Source organism: Sinocyclocheilus grahami, unplaced genomic scaffold, assembly GCF_001515645.1.
Source record: "Sinocyclocheilus grahami isolate Dianchi unplaced genomic scaffold, SAMN03320097.WGS_v1.1 scaffold111.1, whole genome shotgun sequence".
NCBI lineage: Eukaryota > Metazoa > Chordata > Actinopteri > Cypriniformes > Cyprinidae > Sinocyclocheilus > Sinocyclocheilus grahami.
In genome coordinates this window covers 150,999-175,024 of record NW_015505290.1, presented here as the reverse complement: position 1 = coordinate 175,024, position 24,026 = coordinate 150,999, and the positions used below count along the sequence as shown (strand labels likewise).

The 24,026-nt window shown below is 37.5% G+C and overlaps 1 protein-coding gene across 1 annotated transcript in view; it reads left to right on the top strand.

Annotated features, from left to right (window-relative positions):
- The window catches only part of LOC107589041 (voltage-dependent L-type calcium channel subunit alpha-1C-like), a 125,882-nt gene that overhangs the window by 27,613 nt on the left and 74,243 nt on the right, over positions 1-24,026 (top strand). Inside the window, exons 2-3 of the mRNA XM_016277345.1 lie at positions 5,889-6,231; positions 8,952-9,057. Coding sequence (XP_016132831.1) covers positions 5,889-6,231; positions 8,952-9,057 — 449 coding nt within the window. The remainder of the gene's footprint in view (positions 1-5,888; positions 6,232-8,951; positions 9,058-24,026) is intronic.

Here is a 24,026-nt window from a genome sequence, read left to right as displayed (position 1 = left end):
TTTTGCGGCTTAACTTTTGCCACACCATTAAATTATTTTCTTTATTTCTCTAATATTTGGATAATTAATCATTGTAATGATTATTGGTCTTTAAATAGATTGTAAAAATGCTTGCAGAGGCCAAGGGGTCGGATTTTGCTGGTTAGCATGGTCCACTCTCCATCTTTCTCTGGTGGATGTTCAAAAGTAGCTGTGTATGACAACAAATATATTTTTTTGCAAGCAAGAAGTAATCATGTCATGACAATAACGTGTTTTATTTTCTGTCAGCTGTGCAGGAGAATCAACATTGAACTTTTAACCATATGACTCCTTATCTCTAGTGATTAAAAACTGTCTAATTGCACCTTTTTGTGTTAAATATTCCGTTTCTCAGATGTGGTGTGCATGCTTTACAGAAAAAAAAACTATATCTAGAATATGGGTGTGGGAAATATGGCAAAGACAATAAACTGACTAGATAAAGTAATGTCTATTGGTAACATGCTTATATTATGCTTTACACTCTAGTTTCTTATTCACTCGCCCCTAAATATTTTACATCAGTCAAAAAGTCTCTTTTTGGCTGACTGAGCGGTGTCTGGCTAGAATGAGATGTAATGTGGTTCAGAATCGCTATGCCTGTAGTCAGAGGTCTGGCTACACCCTTAACCACACACCCTAACAATGCTGCACCCTTAACAACACACCCTAAAAATGCAGCACTCTTATCCACACCCCATAACAATGCCACGCCCTTAACCACACCCCCTAACAATACCACACCCTTAACCACACACCCTAACAATGCTGCACCCTTAACCACACCCCCTAAAAATGCAGCACTCTTAACCACACCCCCTAACAATGCCACACCCTTGACCACACCCCCTAACAATGCTGCACCCTTAACCACACCTCCTAACAATGCCGCACCCTTAACCACACTCCAAACAATGCCACACCCTTAACCACACTCCAAACAATGCCACACCCTTAACCACACCCCCTAACAATACTGCACCCTTAACCACACCCCCTAAACAATTTCACACCATTAACCACACCCTCAAATGATGTCAACCTAGGTGTGTTCGACTTGTGACGAGATGTCTGCTGTCTAATCACTCTCGCGGAACTTTGATGACATACTACTATGTTCGACTTCATGCGGCGCTATGCAGACCGATCGGCAGCTGACTTGAAGCAGTGCATGCTGGTTAGAAATTTTGTCTGACTTGAGACAGCGTCGACGCCATGTTACTGTGATGTATAGCATGAAAGTACTGCGAGAGCGTTTCGAGAGCAGTCTCCTTACTAAGCCGGCACAGTTTCTCCAGAGCAACTGCAGGAGCGCTGATGACGACACAGCTGTTTCACGATTGGATCGTATTTACCACATGACAACGATGACGTGTGTTTCGGGTTTATTCTGACACCTTCAGTTCCACTAATGCTCACAAATCTGTTTTCATAACAGCAAAAACTTGTTTACTGTAGTTGAGTCATGTAACACGTTTATCAAAAAAACTCTGATAAAAGTATATAGACCCACTTTATTGGTATAGTATATATTTATGTTGAACAGATGGTGCTGTATTAAGCAGTATATGAAAAGTAGTTTTGTTGTGTCATGAAAACGTTTCTGAAACATCTGTGTATTTGACAAATATTGCATTTAATTCACTTAGTCTGTGATAGAATATGCAAACACCGCACGAGCATCACTACCGGGAGCTGAAAGTGTCCGACTTGACATTTCTGCTTTCAATTCTGCCCCCGACTGCAAGCGGCAACTCTCCGCGATCGGTCTGCGCAGCGCCGCATGAAGTCAAACACACCTAATGCCACTCCCTTAACCACACCCCCAAACAAAGCCACACCCTTAACCCCACCTCCAAACTATATCACACTCTTATCCATACCCCCAGACAGGGTGTGTACAAATTCATGTGTGCTGTGCATGCATTCCTGCAATTGCAGTCTGATTTGAAGAAGTACATGCCAGTTATACATTTTGTACAACTTGAGAGTGTGCCAATGCCAGATCACTGACATCAGCCATCAAAATACATTCTGCACAGTTTTTACAGAGCAGCTGCACAACCTCTGATGACGACACCATAGTTTCACATTTGGCCGGATTCACTGGTGACGACGATGATGTACATTACATATTTGTTCTGACATGTTTGCAATTCTGCTAATGCAAACAAATACCTGTTTTTATAATAGGAAAACTATTTTCATCTTAATGTTATATTGTCATGTTTATCAAAACAAAATTGATAAAAAAATATAGTCCCCACTTTATCTGTATTTAAATAGTATAGGCTTATGTTGAACTTTATTCTTGTAATACAGGCCCTGTATTATGCAGTACATAGAGTATTGAATCAAAAAGTTTTTCTGTTGCTACATAAAACCTTCACAATTGTCTGTGTATTTGACAAATGTTGCATCTAATCCACTTCATCTGTGGTAGAGTATGCAAGCACTGCACAAGCGTCACTATAGCAAGCAGAAAGTGTTCGACTTCATGTCTCTATAAGCGGCAAATCTAGTTGATCAGTTAAATCCAGCTGCAGTCGAAAGTCGAACACCTAATATCACACTCTCAACCACACCTCCAAACAATATCACTCCCTCTTTTACAGTGTTTAACAGGTGTCTTTATCCTAGTGTTGTGACAAAATGGCCTGGCTGCAGAAGAAACCAGAGCAGAATGAACTAGTAGAAATCAGAGCAGTAATGTTTTATTCTCTTGTACACTTGTGGTCAAATCATCGCAGTGAAAATACTCTTAATGTACAGCTCAGAGAGAGAGAGAGTGAACGGGTGTATCTGTTTTTGTGTGGTGAGATGAATATATGAATGGTGATGCTGACTCATAAAACAGTATGTGAGAGAGTGTGTGACTGTGGTGTTAAAATACATTAGATTAACACGTGCACAATTTATGTGTGTGTTAACTTAGCTGCTGGAGTGAAAATGGTGACATATGGCCAAAAAACACCATATTTTGGAACCAAACTATAGTTATCCTCTGCCCAATCTCCTTTAGCCCCTCCCCAATATATATTAGCCCCTCCCCTAGCTAATTTAGTCCCTTCCCATTCGTTTCAGCCTGTTTCTTGCTCATCCAGTACTAATTACTACTTACAAATGCTGAAAGATCATTGAGAGTGGCTGATGCCAGCGGATGTCTGTTTGTTTGTTTATAGTGAAAGAATCCTTTCTTTCTTTTAAAAAAAGGTTTTTAATTCACATTTTTACAGTTATCCATTTGTTCATACTATGTGTTCATGTGTGTACATTGTATTGTTTACAAGTTTGAAGCTGCTAGTTAAAATACAATGTGGATGTGCCTCTTTTAAAATGACCCTCTATTCAAAAGCTCTAAGAAAAGCCCATTGCAGGTTTCAGATCAGAGGGAAGGGGATCCCCTGGTGTCTGTGGTGATGCAGTTGCAAAATGTGATTGAATCTCAGTTCATCCATCAGCGATATGGATTCCAAAGCGAACAGCTTTAGTGGCTGTCAGAGCTGATGGCTCAAACTTTAGAAAGTTTTCGGTGAGGTGCAGATTTGATCTGTGTGAATGAATGTGGGATTTTAAATTTGGTGATTTTCCTTGACACCTAGTCTTTGCTTTTTGTGAGTTCAAGTTTACAAGAGTGTGTGTGTGTAGCTCTTTTTTTCTTCTTCTGCTTTAATGGATCTTACAATTAAAAAAAATGTATCAGAGTCTCGCAAGAGAGTGAATACAATGCAGGTACACTTTTAAAAATAAAGGTGCTTCAAAAGGTTCTTCAAGCGATGCCATAGAAGAACCATTTTTGGTTCCACAAAGAACCATTCAGTCAAAGGTTCTTTAAAGAACCATCTCTTTCTTACCTTTTTATAATCTGAAGAACCTTCTTTTGCCACAAAGAACCTTTTGTGAAACAGAAAGGTTCTTCAGATGTTAAAGGTTCTTTATGGAACCATTTAGACAAAAAGGTTCTTCTATGGCATCATGAAGCACCTTTATTTTTAAGAGTGTACTTCAGGATGAGTAACTGAGATTCTTCCTTTTGAAAGTCCTTTATCCAGAGCATGGCTTTACTATGTTAATTAGAAATGGTGCTTTACGAGAGTCTGCATGTCATCAAGAAAAAACACCACTCTGACTTCCTGTAATTTAACAGGAGTGAGATAACACCGAACAACTCTCCAGTTCTCTTCTTACTCTCAGACATACTTTACTGAATCCTAATGACCAAAACCCAGCACTTTCTCCTATAAAGACGTCTACAAAAATTTGATTTCTGCACCACTAGCATCGCAGCATCACTCTACAAAAACTACATGTTAAACTGGGATAGGAGAAAATATTTTAGCATAGATAAACTCACTGATTCTTACATGACATTTCAAACTAATCCAGACTTTGGCTTATTCGATGGGCTGAACCATTTATTAGAAAGAGAAGGGGGAGAGAAAAATGAGGGTACAGGATGGGAGAAACTTTCAGTTCTGTGGTTTACTACTGTGATCTCACTCAGTTTCTCATTCCTGACACGCACACACACACACACACTTCAGTAGGATGGTTGACGGTGGTTCTCTTTAGATATTACGATTTTGGACTGCAGATGGAGATGAGACACAGTCCTGCAGGGCTTCCATGTGTGATGTTTAGTGTGATATAATACAAATACTCTGTTGCAATTGGCCAGTATGGTTATTTTGGAATGCCTCAAAACAAGACAGTTAATATAAAAGAACACTGATTGGCTTTTCACACTTGAAATTGTTTACCCAGGAGTTATTACAAATAAATACCAGGGGTGTTTAATCTTGGGTTGCCAGGCTTTGAGATTTCACACTGTACATTTTTAAACCCATTTGTGGATGGATTTGATGGTCTTATTTGCATATTTACAAACGTAATAACATTGACTGGACAAGTACAACACGTGACAACCGTTTTAATAACCACTTGTCCATCTGGCTGTGAGCTTTGTTGTCCCTGTGGACTTCTATAAAATAAAATCTGGGGCTGGGACAAGATGGGAGAAACTTTCAGTTCTGTGGTTTACTACTGTGATCTCACTCAGTTTCTCATTCCTGACACGCACACACACACACACACTTCAGTAGGATGGTTGACGGTGGTTCTCTTTAGATATTACGATTTTGGACTGCAGATGGAGATGAGACACAGTCCTGCAGGGCTTCCATGTGTGATGTTTAGTGTGATATAATACAAATACTCTGTTGCAATTGGCCAGTATGGTTATTTTGGAATGCCTCAAAACAAGACAGTTAATATAAAAGAACACTGATTGGCTTTTCACACTTGAAATTGTTTACCCAGGAGTTATTACAAATAAATACCAGGGGTGTTTAATCTTGGGTTGCCAGGCTTTGAGATTTCACACTGTACATTTTTAAACCCATTTGTGGATGGATTTGATGGTCTTATTTGCATATTTACAAACGTAATAACATTGACTGGACAAGTACAACACGTGACAACCGTTTTAATAACCACTTGTCCATCTGGCTGTGAGCTTTGTTGTCCCTGTGGACTTCTATAAAATAAAATCTGGGGCTGGGACAGTGGTAAAACTATAAAATCTTTTATTTTTTGGCTTTTCAAATCTACCCTAAAAGGCATTAGGAAAGTTGCCAAGGAAGATATGATTAAAAAATATATATTTAAAAATATTTCCAATCAATATGACATCAATAACACAGAAATATTACAGAACCTCTCTATGTATTACAGGTTAATACAGAACCAAACAGCACAAATCTCCACTTCTTTTGTGTTTTGTAGAGAATGTTCTTTTTTTGTGCTAGTGCTACATTAACGTCTCTCTCACACTTTCTCATTCACTGTCTCCTTCTCTTCCTCTGCAGGCTCCAACTATTCCAGTCCGTCGTTGGCTCCAGTCCCCAGTCTGAATGAGGACGAGCATGTGGGGGACGGGGGTGGGGTGCTGGGTCTTGCACCTGAACACATTCCCACCCCTGGTGCCCCCCTCAACTGGCAGGCAGCCATCAACGCGGCACGGCAGGCCAAGCTGATGGGCACCACCGCAGCCCCGATCTGCACTGCGAGCTCCACACAGCGCAAACGCCAGCACTACACCAAACCCAAGAAACAGGCCAGCACTGCCTCCACGCGCCCACCCCGAGCCCTTCTCTGCCTCACTCTTAAAAACCCTATCCGCAGGGCGTGCATCAGTATTGTGGAATGGAAGTATCCTTTACTGAACTTTGATCTGTTTGTCATATACAGTATATACACTACTGTTCAGAAGTTTGTGGTCGGTAAAGTTTTTGAAAGGGTTAATGTGATGATGGTAGTAGAATGCCTCTTATGCTCACCAAGACTGCAATAAAAACAGTAATATTATGAAATGTTATTTCAAATTAAATATTTCAAATGGTTTTCTGTTTTAATATATTTTTTTAAATATAAATGATTTCTGTGATGGCAAAGCTACATTTTCAGCAGCTATTACTCCAGTTTTCAGTCTCACATGATCTTTCAGAAATCATTCTAATGTGCTCATTTGCTGCTCAAGAAGTATTTCATATTATTATTAATGTTGAAAACAGTTGTTCTGCTTAATATTTTTGAGGAGACTGTGTGGAATACTGTTGTTTTCAGAATTCTTTGATGAATTGAAAGTTTAAAATAACTTTTTTTTAAGTAGAAATCTTTTGTGACAATGTAAACCATCTTTACTGTCACATTTGATCAAATGTGTCCTTGCTGAATAAAGGTATTAATTTCTTTCAAATTATATATATATATATAATTTGAAAGAAATTAATATATATATATATATATATATATATATATATATATATATATATATATATATATCTGTGCTTTAATTCACCACATATTTCATTAGAAAGAGCGCATATGAATCTGAGAGGCAGTACACTGATGCAGGGCCTCAAATTGCCGTCACATCCGAGTTACTGATTTTTTTGATCTGTAGTTCACACATTTACGTTCTTGGCAGACACATTCCTCCCAGAGCGACATATCCAAAAAAGTCTCATATTGAGTTTGTGACAATTGTTTCTGCAGGTAGCTGAGGATACAGTTTTTTGTGAATGTTAATTAATCAGTGTTACAGTTACAGACTGCTCATAAACTCCTCAGACAGGACATAGCTGACTTTAAATGATTGATATCCAGGCCATAAATGATTTATTTTCATCTTTGATTCGCAGCAGTGCTTCTGAATAGGTGCGGTTATTAATTGTTGTATGATCTGTTTGTTAGTATTACAGCATGCTTGACAGATGTGTTATGGCATCTTTGCATTGCTATAATTAAATATGCAATGGTGCATGAAGCAATACAAAAATATAAAAGGCCTCCCGCAATAAAAGAAGAAAAAAACTCTTCAGCATGTGATATGTTATTCTCATGACTGTCATTCACTCTTTGCTGCATTAAAGGTGTGAATGCACTTTTTTGTGGGGGTTTTTGCCACTTCAGATGCAGCTTCTGTGCTACCTTTTGCTTGTGTTTTGTGTAATAGAGTATCGTTCTCATCAGAATCCCTCTTACATCTAATTCTACTAAGGGTTAAATCGAGTTGAGCTTTGATGAGTCATTCAAGGGCACCCCTCAAATGCATTTTATAGGAGACTGTATAACGGTGTGTTTCCATGTCCTTTTCCCCTTCCTCTCTTTTTCCCCTCTCTCATGGTTTTATGTAATCTTTTCTGCCCACAAGAGACAGCAATAGGTCCCCGACCAGTAAAATATGTTAATAAGGATTGATTGGTTGAGTAAAATGCTTCATTCATCAGGAAATAGGAGATCCCGCTCCCATTCACAGCTTCAGCCAAGAACTGATCACACCATCAAAGATTTCCCCATAAATTCACAAACCGGCACGAGGGAACGGCTGAACTGTGGAGACAGAGAAATATTTTCCCTCATTAATTTTGGTGGGATATTTTATGAAAGTCCCTGTTTTGCCGGTTCTATCCATATGTGTCTTTAGTCTTGCACACACTTGACTGGATCTGTATCTCCAGAGACTCCAGAGCCCATCTCTCCTGTCTTTGGCAATGTTGCTATGCCAACAGCTCCTCTCAACAGGCTGAAATATTCACCCCTCCCACACACAAATGCACACGCATGTTGACCCCTCCTACAAACACACATTTGGTCACACACATTCACATTAATGCACACTCAAGCAGATTTCATATATAGAAGTGTTATTTATAACCTTGTAAGACCTTTAAAGATAAAATTCAGTTTGAGTCTGCCTGCAATGGTCTGTTTTTACTCCCTTAGGGAACCGAACTACTGATCTACAAGCATGTTTATCTAAATGGGTTACAGGGTCTATGGCTCTGTAATTCTGAACTAACCCCAGAGAGCCATAACTCAAGGCCCAGACAGCAGATACAAGAGAAACATCCAGAAAAACAAGAACACATCTGTTTCTCCTCAGGACACGTGCCATGCGACTCGACACCCATCTTGGAGACATCCATTCCTGTAACAAATGATGACACAGTTTGATTGTGTTTCCAGCAGAACTGAAAGCCAAACACACAATTTGGCCAGTGAAAAGAGAGAGGGAGGAGAGTAGTGGAGAGGAAGAGAGAGAAGGAAAATGGAAGGGGGGGTGAAGATCGATGTCTTGATGAAGGCCAGGTTTTTGAAGAGCTTGTCCTTGCTATTAACAGGAAAGAAAAGAAAAAGATTTGAGTAGAGAAAAAAATCCAGAGAGGATCAAAACTCTTACACTGTCTTGTGCACTGATGAGAGAACTGTACTGTTAACATGTACTGTACTGTATGTGTGTTCCTTTGCTCTTACACACTGTCTTGTGCATTGATGAGAGTTAACATGTACTGTACTGTACTGTATGTATTCTTTTGCTTGTGTATGCACCAGCTCTGATGTCCTTTTCTTTAACACTGACTCCTCAGACCGTTTGAAATCATAATTTTGATGACTATTTTTGCAAACTGTGTGGCCTTAGCTGTCTACATCCCTTTCCCAGAGGACGATTCCAACGCAACCAACTCAAACCTGGTAAGAGACACTCTGCCTCACAGCACAAGTCAGAAATACGCATGATGATGATTTGAGAGTGATGATAATGATGATGATCATTATGGAATTAAGACAATGCAATGGCAATGACCGGAGTGGTGAGGATGATTATGGTTGTGATGGATGTTATGTAATACTGGTGGTAATGTGGTTATGATAATGGTGAGGATGGTATTGGTTGTGAAGGTAATGGTGATGGTTATGTGATGTGATTGTGGCGATTATAGTAGCAGTGAGGATGGTGATGGTTGTGACGGTGATGTAATGGTGAGGATAATACTGGTTGGGACAGCGTTTGATGATAATGGTGGTGATGGTAGTGGTGGGGATATGGCTCTAAAAATGTAAAGCACTTTGACCAACCGACTGTTAAATAATGCTTTATAAATAAAGGAAGAAGATGATGGTAATGTGATGTTGATGATAACGGTGATGACGGGATGGTGTTGAGGATAAAGATGGGTTTGTGATAGTAATGATGGTGGTGATGATTATGACAATGATAGTAGCAGTGAGGATGGTGATGGTTGTGACAATGATGGTAATGATGAGGGTAATACTGGCAGTGACTGGTAATGATGATGGTGGTGATAGTGGAGGGGATAGTTATGGTTGTAATTGTGATGGATGTTACATGATTGTGGTGATATGTGGTGGTGACGTTGTGACGTTGATGATAATGGTGATGGCGATATGTGAGGAATGTGATGGTGAGGGAAAAATGGTTGTGATGGTTATGTGAGAGTAATGATGGTGGTGGAGATGATTATGATTATGGCAATGTTAGAAGCAGTGAGGATGGTTATGGTTGTGACAGTGGTGTTAATGGTAAGGATAATACTGGTTGCAACAGTGATTGTAATGATGATGGTGATGGTAGTGGTGGGAATGGTTATGGTTGTAATGTGAGGATGATAATGGTGTGAAAGAAATGGTGGTGGTGGTGATTATGGCAGTGAGGATAGTACTGGTTATGACAGTGACAGTGATAATGGTGATTGTGGTGGTAGTTATGTTTTGATGATGTAATGGGTGATACTGCTTTTGACAGTGATTGATAATGGTTATGGTGGTGATGATGTGATGGAAATAGTAAGCATAATAATGTTAGTGACAGTCTTGATGAGTAATAGAGGTTATGTGATGGTGGTGGTAATGTGATGATGGTAGTGTGATGCTGTGACCATATGCTAATGACGGCAATGATAGTGGTGATTACATGATAGTGATGATGGTGGTCATGATGATAGTGGTTCTGCTGCTGATGATGTTGTGGTTATGACGTGATGTTGGTGATAGTCGTGATGTTATGATTGTGATGATGACAATGATGATAGTGATTGCTGTTGGTTGAATGATTAAATCGCTCTTAACTTTTGTGAAATGCAATTGCATTTTAAAACTTACATTGGATTTTGAATTTGAAGTGCAGATTGCTGAATCTAGAACAGAGAGATTGGAACTCTGTAAGCCTAAGAACAGCCTGTGTGCTTCAGTGCTCAATGTACAGTACATTCAGCCTGAATGAATGCAGAATGATGGAGTGTGTGGGTAATCTGGATGTTTGGCTGTGGAAGAAGTTCTCAGCCCTCTCAGAGATTCATGCTGTAGCCTGAGTAACACTAACCCATCCACACATCAGCTCTGCAATATGAAGCTGCATTATGTCCTTTCCCAGCGAAGAACACAATGAAAACCTGTTAATGCATGAATGAAAGCATGCTTTTGGGGGAACATAGCGACTTCATTCGTTATGCAAGTATTTTCGTTTTCTCTGTATGTATATAAAAAAAAGCCATCGAGCCAACCAGCTCTGAGATTCATTATTTTGGTGAATCACTTACAACTTTACAAACTTTTTTTTTTTTAAAGGAATTAAAAAAAAAACAATTTATGAGGCAATGAACTACACATCCTATAAAATATTTGAGAATGACATATACAAAAATATCTGTACAATATAAATAATTAAAAAATGCTTTTTATTTTAAAATATTAAAGTATATAAAAAATTATGAGCCCCACTTTATATTAAGTGGCCTTAACTACTATGTACTTACATCAAAAATTAAGTACAATGTACTTATTGTGTTCATATTGTATTGCAAAACACTTCTGCTGCTATTGAGGTGGGATATAGCACAAATGAATTATTCCCCTTCAGCATGGCTATTTCTACAGGAGCCTGTACAAAACAGGAGATTGCTCTCGCTGGTAAATTACAAAAAGAGCTGCTGATTTGAGCTTTTTTGTTGCACGTTCTGCACTTGATTTACTGAATGAGTGGCAGATGAAACGTGTATTGAGAACCCACAATTCACTCCACAGATGCACAGGTTTAGTTGCACAGATAGAAAACAGTATAAAATCTGTTCCAAAAGAGAAAGAGAGTGAGCCAACGAGTGTGAGAGGGAAAACAAGATGCATTCACTATACAAAATAAATAAATAAATAAAAGTGACGCTCATAAATACCAAATCAAATGTGAAATGATTTATTTTATAGTCAGTGAGCTCGGGCCAACCAGCCGATGCGGCACACCACAACAAGTACTACTCTGAACAGCATCACCTATCTTATTTTCCACCCGAGAAGAAGGCAAAAAAGAGGAGAAAAAGCATCCACGAGTAGCTGACAGCTTAAATCCTCTGTGTACTATAACAAAGACTTGTCTATTCTGGGAGCCACAATCATTAATCTATCCGAAGATGTCCCTTGGGCATGAATGTTTTCAAAAACAGGCAAATGAATGAAAATGAAGACTTAAAAGAATAACTTCTGTCATTGTTTATACACTCTCATGTTGTACCAAATCCAAATCAAGCACAAAATACAAATTTTATGGAGAAATTTTTCATACAAGTTTACAGTGAGCACAATTTTTATGCATAAAGGAAATGTGTCATTCAAACATGAAAGAAGTCAATATGATTTGAAAGACTTTGGGACAGATTTAATAAACAGGGCAAATTAGCATTAAAGCGCAATTTCATAAAAGCGCCGATGGGAGGGGAACATTTTTCGTGTGATTTACTGACAATGCACACATTAAAGAACACAGACGCAGACAGATCATTTCCATAATGACCAGCGCAATCTACCAAGAGCAGCGCAAATTACAGCCTGCTTTAAGATGTGCTTTTTTGGGGCTTTAAATAATGGCGCAAATACCAGTAAATGGTGCAAATGTTAGTAAGTTGAGCCCCACTTTATATTAAGTGGCCTTAACTACTATGTACTTACATCAAAAATTAAGTACAATGTACTTATTGTGTTCATATTGTATTGCAAAACACTTCTGCTGCTATTGAGGTGGGATACGGGTAAGGTTAAGGACAGGTTTATTGGTATGGGTAGGGTTAAGGGTGGGTTAAGTTGTAAGGGATGGGTCAACAGTGTAATTATAAATGTAATTACAGAAATTAATTACAGATGTAATTACATGCAGGTATTTTTAAAATATAAGTACAATGTAAAAACATGTATGTACACAATAAGTGCATTGTACCAAATTATTAATTTAAATGTAAGTACATAGTTGTTAAGGCCACTTAATATAAAGTGGGTCCAAATTATGTATAGTATATAATCTTTTGTATGTATTAATATATAAGTTTTTGGAAGACTCAGTTACGTAATTTACAATGCTTCATGGGAGTGGGCTTTTACTGACACAATTATGTAATTTGCAATGCCTTATGGGAGTGGGCTTTTATTGACTTGATTGTGTAATTTGCAATGCTTAATGGTTAATGCTTAATATTTAATTTTACTGCGATTATCATTTCCATGGTAACAGTGACTTCTCTCATTGGTGAAGCTAGATCCAGTATTATGGTAATGTGTTTTTTTTTTTGTTTGTTTTTGTGGGAATTCAGTAATTAAACACATTGTTGTTCTTGGTTCAGAGCTCACGGTATGTCTGTCAGTTTAAATGTTTATATTTGTATTAAAAATTATTTCTGAACTGGATTTTTACTCCAAGAACCAGGATTTTGCAGGCAGGTTAGAGTTACACAAGCATGGTTTCCTTCATTTGATACATACACCCCTCTGTTTATGGGCTATGAACGGAATCTTTTGATGGGTTGAGGTTGTCATGGATATGGTATCCTTGGAGATGGTAAAATGCACAGCTACTGTGGTAGCACAGTAACTATGCAGCCAACCTGCAGAGAAGAAGGTGCATTCACTATGCGACAAAACTCTTTGTTAACTATCCACTTACGTATCTGTTGCTCCCTTCCACGGTTAGTGATATGAAGCTCTGATTCGATGATCACAGATTCGAAGAGCTCTCTTGTGCTACAGCCGGTCTAGCACATGTATCTCAGCCCCAAAGTTACTGGTCAAGCTGAAAGGAAGCTGTTATCAAAAACATTGTTAATTAAGAAGGAACTTCACGCCATTATTTATTATTCATAATGATCCAGAAATCTGGTAACACTTTTCACATCTGCAATTTTTTTTTCTTGTATTCTATTGCTTGAACAAGTAGCCGACTAATCAAAAACCTGTATAATTAGGTTGGGTTTGTTCTTACCTGACCCTGACTGGACGTGTTCTTTAAGGTGCATTTATGTAAGAAGCGTTCTTGCAAAAACAGCTAGATGGAGCGCAATAGCATGGAACAGAATGCAAGAGTCTCAAGATGCGTAAAGGATGGACTATTTTTAACTTGACATGCCGACTTAAAAATGCAACACTTGTAGTGGGACTGTGTGAAGTGTGACGCAACGACAAGAGACATCCATCTTAATGTGTTCTGTATGCCTGTAGTGGCGGCACTTTAAAGCAGATGAGTTTAAAAATACAGTGTTTCCGAAAGAGTTTTTACTGTGAATGTCCAAGTACCTGCTAGTTAAAGCACAATGACTAAAAAATGTAAGAAATAAATAATAATTAATAAAACAAATACACAGTAATCGGCTAGTCAATCATCCAGAATATATGTGAGTGTGTTTATGGATATTTTATGCATAATTTCCATATGCTTTAAAAATCTATTTTATTAGTTTAATTTAAATGACAGCAAATATGTAACCTTTTTTAACAAATGCATTTTTAAAGTACAAAATGTCATATTATGTCATAATTAAAATACCTAACTAAAATACATAAATTAATATACAATAAAATACTATTAAATGAATAAAAATATTTATAATAATCCACTGTAGAGTTTGCACCAGAGCAAGCTTGGCAAAAAAAGGGCATTGTGACTAAAGAAGGGACTATGTGTGTTTATATGCATATGAGTATACATAGTGTGTATATATGTGTATGAATGGGATTGTATCAAGCAGCAGTGCTGGATGAAGTGACCACTGTGACTTCATCCACGGTGACTACAACTTCTACCAAAGTCATTTTCTGGTAAGATATCTGTTATCTTACCAGAAAATGACTTTGGTAGACGTTGAAGTCGCCGTTTAGCATATTACTTGAGTAAAAGTTTGTAAGTATGTTATATTTATTGTTTTAAGTGTGAAAATATTTTTGTTTTTATTAAACATACTTAAGCATTGAAAGTTTAAAGTACTAGTAAATGCAAAATGGAAAAGGAGCAAATAAGTATTAAACATTTTTATACACGGTTAGAGCAACAAGATTGTATTCTGTTTTAACTCTTTCTTCCATTTTGTATCTTTGGGTAAGCATAAGAGGCACTTCATTCCAACATAAGAAAACATTTTTGGAATCTGCATCTGAAGTGGCATTTAGATTCATTTACACAGTTTAATGTAACTCAGAGAGGACATGGATGCATTTAACCTGCAGTTACAAAATGTATAAATAATGCTTCGTTTTTAAACATAAAATGTTAAATAATGATATTTGAAATGATTTAAAACATGAAAAAATAGTTGAAATGTGAAATTAAAACCGCCAGTAGGTGGCAGCAAGTCACTGAGTCATTGAGATTCAACCGATTCATTCAAACGGCTGATTAATTCAGGAACAGTATTTGACTGTGTTAATGAGTGAGTCACTGAATCATTCATTCAACCGATTCATTCAAAAAGCTGATTAAGGAAACACCGTCCTGTGTGTTGCTCAGAGACTCAAAACAGTGCTGTGATCTTTGTTTGGAACGATTTTCGCTGGCAAAATTGGGCAAAAACAGGCAATATTTTGTCTACATTTGTTATCATGCGGATATCTGGAGGGAAAAAAGGGCACTCTTCGTGTGATATAGATTAACTATATTAAATTATATAAATATAAAAGACACACAGTGGCATTTTTGCTGCCTACAATTTAGAATGCCTTGAATTTTGATGATCCTAAATGTGTTTTAATAAATTAAATCATGTAGTGTATGCGTGCACTCTCTGTGTTTTTGTTTGGATTTTGTGATATACTCGATAATTTCAGATCGCACATCGTTAAAACAACACTTAAGATGCTTGCACACTGAGCCAGAAATTCTCATCCAAAAGTTTTGTACGATAAAAAATAAATACAACCTCACGTCGTGTCAATCACGTTTACACACTGCCTTCAAAACTTTTGTCCATCATAAAAAAATTTGGATCAGGGTACATTTTTTGCGGTTTTTGCATTCGTAGCAAGCATTTTGAGAGGTGTTTTGACAATTCAGAGCCACCATACAAGCGGACACCAAAATCCAGAATGGTGTCTGACAAGTTGATCCGAAGACTTGACTCAGAAATTTTCATATGCGTTTTTCCGTATTCGTCATCCTAAAAGTTAGTCACACACAGTGTGCAAGGACCTTTTAATATCGCAGACTATATACTGTATATCGCACACCCCAGCCTTGACTTGAGTCAGGGCCGATTCTAGGATTTTCGTTTTAGGGGGGCTCTGTATTTATGACAAAGAACAAAACTGCACAGATGCAGATATTACAACAATCTATCGTTAAACACACACCTTGTCCTCTGTTTCTCGCTCTGCGCCGCTGCTGTCTGCTGATTGAAAAAGAATGAGCAGAAAGACGGGGAGGAGCCGATTGAAGTCTGCCACTGTTTTCAAATGAAATTTAAAGGGGACTGAGGCGATCACGAATTCGTGTACAGTTTATGGAGCTAATCGCCAAATTTGCTATTGCCCCCCTAAAAGTGGCCTAGCGACGCCCATGACTGAAATGAAATCATCCGTGGTTGTACGAGCACTTGTTTGCACACGAGCAAAGGTGTTTTTTGGGAGTCTAGAGGTCCTTGCACACAGGGTCCAAAATTTTTGTATGCATTTTTTCGTATTCGTCATCCTAAGAAATTCGTCATACACAGAAACGGATGAGAAAAATACAGAAAATTTAACCCGATCCTGATTTTTTTTTATGACAGACGAAAGTTTCAGACAAGAATTTCGTCCAAGGACCTTCAGTGTGCAAGGTTTCTGTGTGTGATGAATTTTTAGGATGATGAATACAAAAAAACACAAATGAAAATTTCAGACTCAGTGTGCAAGGACCATTAGACTTATGTGCAAACAAGTGCTTGTACAACCACGGACGATTTTCGTATGCGTTTTTTCATATTTGTCGTCCTAAAAATTTGTCACACACAGAAACGGATGCGAAAAATGCAGAAAATTGAACTCGATCCAGATTTTTTTATGATGGACAAATGTTTCGGACAAGAATTTCGGTGTGCAAGGACCTTCAGTGTACAAGGTTTTCTGTGCATGACGAATTTTTAGGATGACGAATATGAAAAAATGCATTTGAAAATTTCAGACTCGGTGTGCAAGGACCTTAACTTGAAAGCATCAGACCACTGATTCGTCAAACCTGCTTTCTTACAGTCTGTGTTCTTTTGGCTTTATTTTGTAGTAAGTAACGAATATGCTTTGGAGAAATGTAAAATTATACATTTTCATTATGAAATGTAGTGGCGTAAAAGTGAAAGTTGACAAATATAAAAATGTCAAGTCAAGCACAGATTCTCCCCAAAAAATACTTAAGTACTCTAACGAAGGATTATTACTTTGTTACATTACACCACTTTCAAGCAAGATATGTCTGATTGGTGAGATCTGAAATAAAGGAGTTTTTATTTTTAGAGCGCTGTGAGAAAACGGCTGTCGCTGAGACTCTGGCGACTGGCCAGTTCACATTCTGCCCATTTCATCTACACAAAAATCATATTTAGACAAGATCCATTCTCTCTTTGCTGCACAACCCACACAACACATGTGCACCCCTCCTTTACCCGAAAGAGTGAGGCTGTGCCATAAAGATGTGCCATGGTGAGTGTGTAAGAGATATCTGTGTGTAAGGTGTAGTGTGTGTGTGGTAAAGGGTCAGAGCTCTGTGGGGACGGTGCAGTATTTTAAGGCAGCTAAAAACATCACTAGTGCAGAGAGTGACCCACATACATTTCTTTCTCACTCTTCTTCGCTCTCACTTTCCACAGCACCCTCTACCTGCTCCACTGAACACTGCAGCCTAGTGTATCTTAAACCTGGCCAGAACAACACAAGTATATCTCTGTTATGTGCTCCCTGTGACACCACAGAGATGTATGAAGTTGTGTTTTCATCTGCTGTGAGTGTGTGTGTGTGTGTGTGTGTGTGTGTGTGGTTGTGAGAGAGAGAGAGAGAGAGAGAGAGAGAGAGGGACGAGTTAAAGGAGAATGATCTTCACTGTGATGCTGTGTGTCAGTTAGTTGGGGTCCTTTTCTCTCAGTCTCCCTCATCTTGCTGAATGTTCTCAGTTCTGCTGCTGCTGTCACCATGCCTACCAGGAAATTTCCACTGCACTAGATGAGGTCATTGTTAAAGAGCTCACAACTATTTCTCTTTCTTGTATCCCTCATCTTTTTTTTCTGAGAGAGAATATATCTATCTATCTATCTATCTATCTATCTATCTATCTATCTATCTATCTATCTATCTATCTATCTATCTATCTATCTATCTATCTCGTTCTATCTATTGTTCTATCTGTTGTTCTATCTATCTATCTATTGTTCTATCGTTATATCATTCTATGTGATCACATGGCACTTTGGTGCTGTGGTAATGAAAGAATGTGACATCTAGTGAGGTGTCTGGGCTCTGTGTGTGTAAATATTTGAGCAGTATCCCATCTATTTGTTCATCTTTAGCACCTGTTGTACCTTTATTGTTTGGTGATCCATGGCAAGGTCACTTGGTTGCCAAGATGAAATCCATGCACATCTTCAGTATCTGTCTCTGTTTTCTCTTGTTTCTGTTTTACATTCTCACCCCTTCATAGGAGATCTTTGGTGACATTTAAAGCTGTGCACAAACCTGTCCCCTGTGTGTGTGTTTAAAGAGGTGGGGTTAAGGTAGCGTTCTGCTAAACAAATCAGAGGTGTTTCAGTTCAAGGGAACTTTGCTGGTGTCAACAAATCTAATTTTTTTCCATATATGTAGCCTTTACAGCATTAAAAATGTAAATACGAGTTGCATTTTAACAATGTTTGACCAAATGCAGTAGTGGGTAATTTGCTTTATGCTGTTCTGAAATCTATCAGTCAGTTTTAAGAGATTTCAGAGTCAGTTTTTGTTTGGGAAGGTGTTGAAGTACAGCATAATCCCCTTTTTTTGTTTTTGTTTTGTTGTATAATTCCATGATATTGAGCGAACAAAATCTCTGTCTGACTCAGTTCTGTTCATTTTAAAATGATTACGACAAAGCTTTCCAGACTTTCTCAGTCTTAGAAGATCTGAAATGCATCTCTTTCAAACATGGAGAATATTTGGATTAGGAATGGGCTGGATGTTCGAGAAGTTGTCCAACTAGCGACCAAACAATTAGTAGTAAGGTTTTACTGTATATAGCATTGGTGCTTTAACAGTTGTTTTATTTGACATATCCCTGTGGTGTGACATGTTTGTTGAATGTCTGCCAAGGGGTTGAGTGTTCCCATCAGATAACCCACGACTAATGGATTTCGAAAATATGTGTTTTTGTAAATCCCATATTTGGATGAAGAATAATATTCAATCTTCAGCGGAGAGGGACAGTGCATGTGTAGAGTTTATGCATTGTTTCATGGGGGCCACAGATGACAAATGCAACAGATGCGTATTGCATGTTGCACAGAGTCTGTGCATGTGTGAGAGGAAGCTTGATTTATGCCCATGTATGTGTGTGGGCTGAATTACTTCAATAATAAGTATATGATATTTTGCTTCCGTGGTTGTTGTATCACTGGGTTCCTGTGTGTCTAGCGTAGCTTCACAAAGTCGGGATGTGCATTTATGGTCAATTTTGGACTTGAAAAAACTGGAGAGGTGCTTATTTCACAAATCCACAAAAATAGACATTGCAACGTCGCTTCCACATATGCTTGAATTTTAACCTCTCACCACAAATATCACAAATGACATTTTAAGTGGAATGTTTAAAAAAAATGTTATTTTAGTCAAGCAGCTGTATTAACTCAACTTCAGATGTTCCTGCTTCATATGATCTGTCGCTACATGCTGATGTTAGGCTTACTGAAGATTGTAGGCTTACTTCTTTACTGAAGAAGTTTTGTGCATGTGTATATATATATATATATATATGGACTTTTGCAAATATTTTTAGATCAGACAGTTGCTTGCTTTTAAAGCAGTACATAGTGGCTAAGTTTAAAACCATGGATGATTGCATGTTAGTGGAATATGGGGTCTTTCTCTGTGGCCCAGGACACATTAGTGTTAATTCTGTGTGTAACGGTTCAAATTACAAATGGTTCAGTTTGTATCACAGTTTTAGAGTCACCGTTTCGGAACAGTTTCGCTATATGCTATGTTTAGGGAAAAAAGGACTATACTGTCAAGTAAAAATAAAGAAAATAAGAACAAATAATCTAACTACAAACAACAGCACAAATAAATACAATATAGCAAAGATACAAATAAAATAAACAGTGCTTTTCAGGTTTTTAGGTAGGTCTAACATTAGTTTTTAGGTACAGAAATTGAATAAAGTAATCAAGTGTAAAATAACATTGCATTTTTGAATGTATAAATTAAAGATTAATCCTTATTAAAGTTAGAAAACTATTCAGTCAAGAGCAGTGAGTGATTTCCTTGTCTTTTGTTGTTTGATTAACATTAAAAACTTTAAGACAATGCACGGATCTAGTACACTGATACTGTATGTTCAACCGACTATGTCTGCTATAGGAAACTCACCAAGACGGGCATTTGCGTGCTCTCTGAGACGTGGGTTTGGCACTTCGGATGAGTGCACACACAAATCTTCTCACTGTGCCCTTTATTGTTTGGTGATCCATGGCAAGGTCACTTGGTTGCCAAGATGAAATCCATGCACATCTTCAGTATCTGTCTCTGTTTTCTCTTGTTTCTGTTTTACATTCTCACCCCTTCATAGGAGATCTTTGGTGACATTTAAAGCTGTGCACAAACCTGTCCCCTGTGTGTGTGTTTAAAGAGGTGGGGTTAAGGTAGCGTTCTGCTAAACAAATCAGAGGTGTTTCAGTTCAAGGGAACTTTGCTGGTGTCAACAAATCTAATTTTTTTCCATATATGTAGCCTTTACAGCATTAAAAATGTAAATACGAGTTGCATTTTAACAATGTTTGACCAAATGCAGTAGTGGGTAATTTGCTTTATGCTGTTCTGAAATCTATCAGTCAGTTTTAAGAGATTTCAGAGTCAGTTTTTGTTTGGGAAGGTGTTGAAGTACAGCATAATCCCCTTTTTTTGTTTTTGTTTTGTTGTATAATTCCATGATATTGAGCGAACAAAATCTCTGTCTGACTCAGTTCTGTTCATTTTAAAATGATTACGACAAAGCTTTCCAGACTTTCTCAGTCTTAGAAGATCTGAAATGCATCTCTTTCAAACATGGAGAATATTTGGATTAGGAATGGGCTGGATGTTCGAGAAGTTGTCCAACTAGCGACCAAACAATTAGTAGTAAGGTTTTACTGTATATAGCATTGGTGCTTTAACAGTTGTTTTATTTGACATATCCCTGTGGTGTGACATGTTTGTTGAATGTCTGCCAAGGGGTTGAGTGTTCCCATCAGATAACCCACGACTAATGGATTTCGAAAATATGTGTTTTTGTAAATCCCATATTTGGATGAAGAATAATATTCAATCTTCAGCGGAGAGGGACAGTGCATGTGTAGAGTTTATGCATTGTTTCATGGGGGCCACAGATGACAAATGCAACAGATGCGTATTGCATGTTGCACAGAGTCTGTGCATGTGTGAGAGGAAGCTTGATTTATGCCCATGTATGTGTGTGGGCTGAATTACTTCAATAATAAGTATATGATATTTTGCTTCCGTGGTTGTTGTATCACTGGGTTCCTGTGTGTCTAGCGTAGCTTCACAAAGTCGGGATGTGCATTTATGGTCAATTTTGGACTTGAAAAAACTGGAGAGGTGCTTATTTCACAAATCCACAAAAATAGACATTGCAACGTCGCTTCCACATATGCTTGAATTTTAACCTCTCACCACAAATATCACAAATGACATTTTAAGTGGAATGTTTAAAAAAAATGTTATTTTAGTCAAGCAGCTGTATTAACTCAACTTCAGATGTTCCTGCTTCATATGATCTGTCGCTACATGCTGATGTTAGGCTTACTGAAGATTGTAGGCTTACTTCTTTACTGAAGAAGTTTTGTGCATGTGTATATATATATATATATATATGGACTTTTGCAAATATTTTTAGATCAGACAGTTGCTTGCTTTTAAAGCAGTACATAGTGGCTAAGTTTAAAACCATGGATGATTGCATGTTAGTGGAATATGGGGTCTTTCTCTGTGGCCCAGGACACATTAGTGTTAATTCTGTGTGTAACGGTTCAAATTACAAATGGTTCAGTTTGTATCACAGTTTTAGAGTCACCGTTTCGGAACAGTTTCGCTATATGCTATGTTTAGGGAAAAAAGGACTATACTGTCAAGTAAAAATAAAGAAAATAAGAACAAATAATCTAACTACAAACAACAGCACAAATAAATACAATATAGCAAAGATACAAATAAAATAAACAGTGCTTTTCAGGTTTTTAGGTAGGTCTAACATTAGTTTTTAGGTACAGAAATTGAATAAAGTAATCAAGTGTAAAATAACATTGCATTTTTGAATGTATAAATTAAAGATTAATCCTTATTAAAGTTAGAAAACTATTCAGTCAAGAGCAGTGAGTGATTTCCTTGTCTTTTGTTGTTTGATTAACATTAAAAACTTTAAGACAATGCACGGATCTAGTACACTGATACTGTATGTTCAACCGACTATGTCTGCTATAGGAAACTCACCAAGACGGGCATTTGCGTGCTCTCTGAGACGTGGGTTTGGCACTTCGGATGAGTGCACACACAAATCTTCTCACTGTGCGCGCGAGTTCTCATTCACGTCTTCTGGCTCTTGAATTTTGAAACTGGCAGAGCTTAAATGAGTTTAGTTTAAACAGATAGCAACGTTTGCTGTTCAGGTCTCAACACCCGGGTGATGACGGCATAAATGACTGGTTATATTCGAGCATAGAACAACGCATTGAACAAAGTTTACAAAGAGTGACTGCATGGTTTGTCCACATGTTCTTTTTTTTTTTTTTTGGTTCATCACTATTGTTGTAATGTATTGGGAAGCCAGAATATGTATCCGTCGACAGAAACATACATTAGCCAAACTCTGTTTTACATGTTGTTATTTTTAACAAGCCATAAAACAGATGCGTTGTCAGATTTAAGTTGAACCACGGTCCGTGCCGAACCATGGAGGGAGAACAGTACGGTTAAATTTTTTTTCAGAGAACTGTACTGTTCACCCCTAGTGTTTATGCTACACATGCAAGGTGGTTACATGTTTTTCTGATTACAAATATGAATAAGATCACAAAAAGTGCTGGACCCCATTTACACCTATATTTCCACTTGTGAATGGGGACAATTCAGTGGGTTTCAACAGTATAGCCACAAGACATTAATATGTGTATTTACATGATTTTAGTGGGGGGGAAAACAATTTCTAGCCTTTTCTGTGTAAAGTTATAAGTAATTATATACTTTTTCATCATGGAAATGCCATAAACCTTAAAACATCTGTACAAATGATGATTTAAACAACTTTACAGCTCAAATAATGAACACGTTTTAAAAGGAAAATCAATGTAAATGATTTTATACAATTAAAAAATAATAATCTTCCTCATTCACTTCCATTGTAAGTGCCTCACTGTAACTGTTATTTTTAGGGATGCACCGATACCACTTTTTTCCAGTACTCACCCGATACCGATACTTTTATTTTTGGTACTTCCCGATACCGAGTACCGATACCAATATTTGTATTGCATTTGTACATTTTTTTATTATTGGGTACAGAAACCAAAAGAGTATGTATATTGTTAGTTGGTTAACTTTATTTATCAAATAGATACAGTCAAACCAAAATTTATTCAGACACCTTCAACATTTCTCACATTATCACAGTTTATTCTCTATAGTTTAGAAAATAGTAATAAAATATAACAAGAACTCAGAGTTAAACTGAGTCAGAACAAATTCATCTTGATAATGTTAGATAACTTTGATAGAAAGGTATGTAATGGATTACAATCAACCAAAAATTAGACAGCTGTTAGTATGACAGTATTTGCACAACTATCAATACTTAGTCGGGCAACCCTTAGCCTCAATTACAGCCTGTAGTCTCCTGGGCATGCTGTCACCCAGCTTCATGCAAACCTCAACTTCAATGTTCTTCCAGACTCGGTCTGAATAATTTTTGGACCCATATTTGTATACATTTTACTGGTAGTCCACTGTATGAAGAAATTTTGGGTATGATATGTCACAGTTCACTTTATTTTGCTAACCTCACTTACATAAATGAACTATAGTGTCCTGCACCCACTAGTAAAAAAATATAAAAAATTATATCTGGTCTCTGAATAATTTTTGGTTTGACTGTATATCCTTCGGTTATTTTCACACTTAATTATGCCCATTAAAATGTATTT